This window comes from Hypanus sabinus, chromosome 1, assembly GCF_030144855.1.
Source record: "Hypanus sabinus isolate sHypSab1 chromosome 1, sHypSab1.hap1, whole genome shotgun sequence".
Taxonomy (NCBI): domain Eukaryota; kingdom Metazoa; phylum Chordata; class Chondrichthyes; order Myliobatiformes; family Dasyatidae; genus Hypanus; species Hypanus sabinus.
In genome coordinates this window covers 213745453-213753616 of record NC_082706.1, presented here as the reverse complement: position 1 = coordinate 213753616, position 8164 = coordinate 213745453, and the positions used below count along the sequence as shown (strand labels likewise).

At 43.1% G+C, this 8164-nt stretch overlaps 1 protein-coding gene across 4 annotated transcripts in view; it reads left to right on the top strand.

The window, feature by feature from the left end:
* The window catches only part of smarcc1a (SWI/SNF related, matrix associated, actin dependent regulator of chromatin, subfamily c, member 1a), a 282864-nt gene extending 276145 nt beyond the window's left edge, over nucleotides 1–6719 (top strand). For all 4 annotated transcript variants that reach the window (XM_059985324.1, XM_059985310.1, XM_059985330.1 and 1 more), the window contains exon 28: nucleotides 6404–6719. In XM_059985324.1, coding sequence (XP_059841307.1) covers nucleotides 6404–6477 — 74 coding nt within the window. In that variant the 3' untranslated portion in view covers nucleotides 6478–6719. The remainder of the gene's footprint in view (nucleotides 1–6403) is intronic.
* The last annotated feature ends 1445 nt before the right edge of the window (nucleotides 6720–8164 follow it).

The window sequence follows — 8164 nt, the reverse complement described above, 5'->3', positions numbered from 1 at the left end:
CACCTTATTCTGGCTTCTATTCCCCCCCCCCCGCCTTCCTTTTTAGTTCCAATAAAGGGTCTCATTCTAAACCATCAACTGTTTATTCCTCACCGTAGATGCTGGCTGACATACTGAGTTTTTCCACCAACGTGTAAGTGCAAGTAAACGATCAGATAGAAAATCATGAGGTATATTGTGAGGTCAGAGTCCATCGTATCATACTAGGGAACTAGTTAATAGTCTTAGGACAAATGCAATCTCCTTTATGTGGGTGGTCTGGTGGTGTGTGATTTCCAATTTTTGTATTTTCTACCCAACAAGGGGCAGGAGAAGAGAGAATGTCTGGGGTGGGTGGGGTTCTTGATTATACTGGCTGCTTTACTGCGGCAGTAAGAAGTGTATATAGGATCCACGGTGGGGAGGGTGCTTTCTGTGATGTCCACGGCTCTGCCGACTCTTGCGGTCACCTGCAGAGAAGTTGCCGTACCAAGCCGTGATGCATCCAGAAAGGATGTTCTCTCTGGTACATTGATTAAAAATCGGTCACATTCGAAGGAGACTTGCCAGATTGCTTTTGGCGCCTGAAGAAATTGATGGAATAGTCTGAGCTCCTTGTTCTACAGACTAATAATAAATAAATTGACCAAAGAGGTAAGAGATACTTCTTCAATTGTAATGAATGTTATAGAAAGAACTACAAGAGTACATAAGGAACTACATGGAACGACGCAGAGGCAAGTGATATAAATATCGCCATAAGGATTGGGAGCAAAATTAGGCCATTTGGCCCATTGCATCTGCTCTGTCATTCCATCATCACTGACTTGATATCCCTCTCAATTCCATTCTCCTGTAGCCTTTGATACCCTGACTAATCAAGAACCTATCAAATTCCGCTTTAAATATACCCAATGACTTAGCCACAACAATGAATTCCACAGATTCACAACCTTCTGGCTAAAGAAATTCCTCCTCATCTGTTATAAATTGACATCCTCTAGTCTGAGGCTATGCTCTCTGGTCCTATAGAAAACATCCTTCCTATATCCACTTTATCCAGACCTTTCAATATTCAATAGGTTTCAATGAGATCTTCTCCCATTCTTCCCAGCTCCAGTGAGTACAATCCCAGAGCCATCAAATGCTTCTCATAGATTAACCCTTTCATTCCCAGTATAATTCTTTTAGTTCGTGTTATTTTTCAGTTATTTGGGAAGTATGAGTGTGAGGGCAGCTTGTTGTTCTCGGTGTCGGATGTGGGAGGTCCTGGAGTCTCCGAGCCTCCCGGACGTCCACATCTGCGCCAGGTGCATCGAACTGCAGCTCCTGAGGGACCGAGTTAGGGAACTGGAGCTGCAGCTTGATGACCTTCGCCTGGTCAGGGAGAGTGAGGAGGTGATAGAGAGGAGTTACAGGCAGGTGGTCACTCCGGGGCCACAGGAGGCAGATAGGTGGGTCACGGTCAAGAAGGGGAAGACGCAGGTACTAGAGAGTACCCCAGTGGCTGTACCCCTTGACAATAAGTACTCATGTTTGAGTACTGTTGGGGGGGACAGCCTACCTGGTGGAAGTGTCAGTGGCCGGGCCTCCGGCACAAAGGATGGCCCTGTAGCTCAGAAGGGTAGGGATAGAAGAAAGAGGACCATAGTAATAGGGGACTCGATAGTCAGGGGTTCAGACAGGCGGTTCTTTGGAGGTGATCGGGAGTCCCGGATGGTAATTTGCCTCCCTGATGCCAGGGTTTGGGACGTTTCTGATCGCGTCCAAGATATCCTGAAGTGGGAGGGTGAGGAGCCAGAGGTCGTGGTACATGTAGGTACCAATGACATAGGTAGGAAAGGGGAAGAGGTCCTGAAATGAGAGTATAGGGAGTTAGGAAGGCAGTTAAGAAGAAGGACCGCAAATCTCGGGATTACTGCCTGTGCCACGCGACAGTGAGAGTAGGAATAGAATTAGGTGGAGGGTGAATGCGTGGCTGTGGGATTGGAGCAGGGGGCAGGGATTCAAGTTTCTGGATCATTGGGACCTTTTCTGGGGCAGGCGTGACCTGTTCAAGAAGGACGGGTTACACTTGAATCCTGGAGGGACCAATATCCTAGCGGGGAGGTTTGCTAGGGCTACAGGGCAGACTTTAAACTAGTGAGATGGGGGGGGGGGGGGCGGGAATCAATTTGAGGAAACTATGGGAGAGGAGGTTAGTTCACCAGTAGAGCAAGTAAATAGACAGTGTGTGAGGGAGGAAAGGCAGGTGATGGAGAAGGGATGCGCTCAGCCCGAAGATGTAGGGGAGAAGAAAGAAAAGGATAATAAATTTGAATGCATTGTTAGGGATGAAAAGAGAGGAGGAGGTGGAGATTATCTTAAGTGTATCTATTTTAATGCTAGGAGCATTGTAAGAAAGGTGGATGAGCTTAAAGCGTGGATTGATACCTGGAATTATGATGTTGTAGCTATTAGTGAAACATGGTTGCAGGAAGGGTGTGATTGGCAACTAAATATTCCTGGATTTAGTTGCTTCAGGTGTGATAGAGTAGGAGGGGCCAGAGGAGGAGGTGTTGCATTGCTTGTCCGAGAAAATCTTATGGCGGTGCTTTGGAAGGATAGATTAGAGAGCTCCTCTAGGGAGGCTATTTGGGTGGAGTTGAGGAATGGGAAGGGTGTAGTACACTGATTGGAGTGTATTATAGGCCACCTAATGGGGTGCGTGAGTTGGAAGAGCAAATGTGTAAGGAGATAGCAGATATTTGTAGTAAACACAAGGTGGTGATTGTGGGAGATTTTAATTTTCCACACGTAGACTGGGAAGCTCATTCTGTAAAAGAGCTGGATGGTTTAGAGTTTGTGAAATGTGTGCAGGATAGTTTTTTGCAACAATACATAGAAGTACCGACTAGAGATGGGGCAGTGTTGGATCTCCTGTTAGGGAATGCGATAGATGACAGATGTATGTGTTGGGGAGCACTTTGGGTCCAGTGATCACAATAGCATTAGCTTCAATATAATTATGGAGAAGGACAGGACAGGACCTAGAGTTGAGATTTTTGATTGGAGAAAGGCTAACTTTGAGGAGATGCGAAGGGATTTAGAGAGAGTGGATTGGGTCAAGTTGTTTTATGGGAAGGATGTAATAGAGAAATGGAGGTCATTTAAGGGTGAAATTATGAGGGTACAGAATCTTTATGTTCCTGTTAGATTGAAAGGAAAGGTTAAAGGTTTGAAAGCACCATAGTTTTCAAGGGATATTAGAAATTTGGTTCGGAAAAAGAGGGATGTCTACAATAGATATAGGCAGCATGGAGTAAAGGAATTGCTCGAGGAATATAAAGAATGTAAAAGGAATCTTAAGAAAGAGATTAGAAAAGCTGAAAGAAGATACGAGGTTGGTTTGGCAAATAAAGTGAAAGTAAATCCAAAAGGTTTCTCCAGTTATATTAAAAGTAAGAGGATAGTGAGGGATAAAATTGGCCCCTTAGAGAATCAGAGTGGTCGGCTATGTGTGGAGCCGAGGGAGATGGGAGAGATTTTGAACTATTTCTTCTCTTCGGTATTCACTAAGGAGAAGGATATTGAATTGTGTAAAGTGTGGGGAAGTTATGGAACCTATGACAATTAAAGAGGTGGAAGTACTGGCGCTTTTAAGAAATTTAAACGTGGATAAATCTCCGGGTCCTGACAGGATATTCCCCAGGACCTTGAGGGAAGTTTGTGTAGAAATAGCAGGAGCTCTGACGGAGATCTTTAAGATGTCATTAGAAATGGGGATTGTGCCGGAGGATTGGCGTATTGCTCGTGTGGTTCCATTGTTTAAAAAGGGTTCTAGAAGTAAGCCTAGCAATTATAGACCTGTCAGTTTGACATCAGTGGTGGGTAAATTAATGGAAAGTATTCTCAGAGATAGTATTAATAATTATCTGGATAGACAGGATGTGATTAGGAGTAGCCAGCATGGATTTGTGCGTGGAAGGTCATGTTTGACAAACCTTATTGAATTTTTTGAAGAAGTTACGAGGAATGTTGACGAGGGTAAGGCAGTGGATGTAGTCTATATGGACTTCAGCAAAGCCTTTGACAAAGTTCCACATGGAAGGTTAGTTAAGAAGGTTCAGTCGTTAGGTATTAATGCTGGAGTAATAAAATGGATTCAACAGTGGCTAGATGGGAGATGCCAGAGAGTAGTGGTGGATAATTGTTTATCGGGATGGAGGCCGGTGACTAGCGGGGTGCCTCAGGGATCTGTTTTGGGCCCAATGTTGTTTGTAATATACATAAATGATCTGGATGATGGGGTGGTAAATTGGATTAGTAAGTATGCCGATGATACTAAGGTAGGAGGTGTTGTGGATAATGAGGTGGATTTTCAAAGCTTGCAGGGAGATTTATGCCGGTTAGAAGAATGGGCTGAACGTTGGCAGATGGAGTTTAATGCTGAGAAGTGTGAGGTTCTACATTTTGGCAGGAATAATCCAAATAGAACATACAGGGTAAATGGTAGGGCATTGAGGAATGCAGAGGAACAGAGAGATCTAGGAATAACAGTGCATAGTTCCCTGAAGGTGGAGTCTCATGTAGATAGGGTGGTGAAGAAGGCTTTTGGAACGCTGGCCTTTATAAATCAAAGCATTGAGTACAGAAGTTGGGATGTAATGTTAAAATTGTACAAGGCATTGGTAAGGCCAAATTTGGAATATTGCGTGCAGTTCTGGTCTCCGAATTATAGGAAAGATATCAATAAATTAGAGAGAGTGCAGAGACAATTTACTAGGACTTCAGCACTTAAGTTACAGAGAAAGGTTGAACAAGTTAGGTCTCTATTCATTGGAGCGTAGAAGGTTGAGGGGGGATTTGATCGAGGTATTTAAAATTTTGAGAGGGATAGATAGAGTTGACGTGAATAGGCTGTTTCCATTGAGAGTAGGGGAGATTCAAACGAGAGGACATGATTTGAGAGTTAGGGGGCAGAAGTTTAAGGGAAACACGAGGGGGTATTTCTTTACTCAGAGAGTGATAGCTGTGTGGAATGAGCTTCCTGTAGAAGTAGTAGAGGCCAGTTCAGTTGTGTCATTTAAGGTAAAATTGGATAGGTATATGGACAGGAAAGGAGTGGAGGGTTATGGGCTGAGTGCGGGTAGGTGGGACTAGGTGAGATTAAGAGTTTGGCACGGACTAGGAGGGCTGAGATGGCCTGTTTCCGTGCTGTGATTGTTATATGGTTATATGTTATATAATTCTCATGATCCTCCTTTGTACCCTGTCCAATGCCAGCACATCGTTTAGGTAAGGGCCCATATCTGCTCTCAGTACTCCCAAGTGCAGTCTGGCCAGTACCTTATAAAGCCCGAGCATTACATCCTTACTGCATGAAGACTCCAATATCCATTTGCAAATTTTGAATTTTCTCCCCATTTAGAAAATAGTCTATGTTATTAGTCCTTCTTTCAGAGGTGCACGACCATACACTTGTCGACACTGTATTCCATCTGACACTTTGCCCTTTCTCCTAATCTAAGTCTTTCTGCAACATCTCTGCTTCCTCAGCATTACCTGCCCCTCCACCTATCTTCGTATTCTCTGCAAACTTGGCCACAAAGCATCAGTTTCATTATCCAAATCATTGGCACCTAACGTAAAAAGAAGTGGTCTCAACACAGACCCTTGTGGAATACTAGTCACTAACAGCCAATTCAAAAAGGATCCCTTTATTCCTGCTCTATGCCTCTAGCCAATCAGCCGAAGCTTTATCCATGCGAGTATTCTTCCTGTAATAGCATGGGCTCTTGTTTAGAAAAATATTTCAAAAGATTTCTGCACAAAAAACGCTGCCCCTGGACTCCCACTTGTCATTCATTCATTTCCTTTCTAAATGGCTCACCCAATCAACCACTGCTAGATACTGCCTAATTTTTCTACTTTTCTATATATCCCTCTTCTGATATTTCATTCATCACCATAATTGAGTTTTTAATTGAAAGAGGACACTGTAGCTGAGACCGATCTCATGTATATGTGCAATAAGATATTTTTTAAAAGGTGAGGTAGTAATCATGGGTTTTTTGTCCATTCAGAAAACTGATGGCAATGGGGAAGAAGCTGTTCTTGAAATATTGAGTGAGTGCCTTCAGGCTCCTATACCTCCTCCCTGATGATGGTAATGAGAATAGGGCATGTCCTGGGTGATGGGGTCCTTAATGACAGATACCACCCTTCTGAGACATCGCTTTTTGCAGATGTCCTCAACCACTTGATGGAAGCAGTGAGTTGCGAGGTTAAATGATGATCCTGTTAATTGTGCAGTGAATATGAGTCAATTGGAGTAATCTTGGAATTTTTGAAAAGTAAGTCATATGGGTGAATTGCTTTATTTTTTCCCCCTTTTTAACATCTTGTTTGTTAAAAACTTGATCTTGTCTTTTTGATTTCACAGATCAAAGCCCAGCTGTACAGGCAGATTCTGTGGTGGTTCCCACAACAACAGCAGCTGCACAGGCAGCTCCGTAACCATGGAGACTGTTAATAGGCAACGATCACTCTCGTAACCAGGGAAACTGTCAGTAGGTGACGATCAATAAAACCCAAGAAACAGTCTCCTACATTTCTATCCAGCTACCTCCCTTCTTGAAAACAGCAAGTTCCAAAATGTTTTCCTCTATTTTGATTCTGCTCTCCCTTTTTATTGCATTTTTCTTCTTTTTGGAGAATAGAATTTGGAGAAAATTAAAACATTTTAATCACTTTTCCACAAAAAAGTTGTCAATTGTCTCTCATTTTGGTGTATTTCATGTTGGCTGAGTTCTTCCCTAATTCCATCCCCACATCTTTGTGTCAAACATATTGGGTTGCTCATTGAAGAGAGCATCTTTCTCACCTTGAAAGCATTTCTTCCTGGATACAAGCTACTGTTCCCTCCTCTGATATCTCATTCTCATCATCATAATTGGGTTTTTAATTGCAAGGGGACACGAGCTGAGACTGATCTCATACTTCTTGGTTTGCTGCCGAGTATTAGTGTTCCAATCAGGGACTTAACATAAGGGTAGAACATAAAACATAGAAATCGACAGCACATTATAAGCCCTGCGGCCCATAATGTTGTGCTGATCATGTAATCTACTCTAGAAACTGCCTAAATAACACTTCTTCACAGCCCTCTATTTTTCTAAGCTCTATGTACCTCAGAGTCTCTAAAAGACCCTATTGTATCCACCTCCAGCACCATCGCTGGCAGTGCATTCTATACACCCACCACTCTGTGTGAAAAACTTACCCCTCAATGGTATACCTTTATTAAATATCTTCTCAATCTTCTATGTTTCAAGGAATAAAGTCCTAACCTACAACTCAGGTCCTCCAGGCCCCACAACATCCTAGTACATTTTCTTTTTACTCTTTCAACCTTATTTACATCTTTCCTGTAGGTATGTGACAAAACTGGCCTAACATCTTGTACAACTTCAACATAACATCCAATCTCTTGTACTCAATACATTTGATTTATAAAGGCCAATGTGCCAAGAGCTTTCTTTACAACCCTACCTACCTGTAATGACATTTTCAACAAATGATGAACCTGTCTTCCAAGAGCACAGTATTCCAAGTGGGGTCTGACCAGGGTAGGTCAAATATGATGGCAGAATATAGTATTAATGTAATACTCTTGGCAGTGTGGAGGATCAGAGGAATCTTGGGGTCCAAGTCCAAAGGACACTCAAAACTGCTGCACAGGTTGACTCTGTGGTTAAGAAGACATACGGTGCATTGGCCTTCATCAACTGTGGGATTGAGTTTAAGAGCCGATAGGTAATTTTACAGCTATGTAGGACCCTGGTCAGACCCCACTTGGAGTACTGTGCTCATTTCTGGTCACCTCACTACAAAAAGAATTTGGAAACTATTAGAAAGAGTGCAGAGGAGATTTACAAGGATATTGCCTGGATTGGGGAGCATCCTTTATGAGAATAGGTTGAGTCAACTCAGCCTTTTCCCCTTGGAGCGGCAGAGGATGAGAGGTGACCTGATAGAGGTGTACAAGATGATGGGAGGCATTGATTGTGTGGATGGAGGCTTTTTCACAGGGCTAAAATGACTAGCACGAGAGGGCACAGTTTTAAGGTGCTTGGAAGTAGGTACAGAGGAGATGTTAGGGGTAAGGTTTTTACACAGATTGGTGAGTGCGTAGAATGGGCTG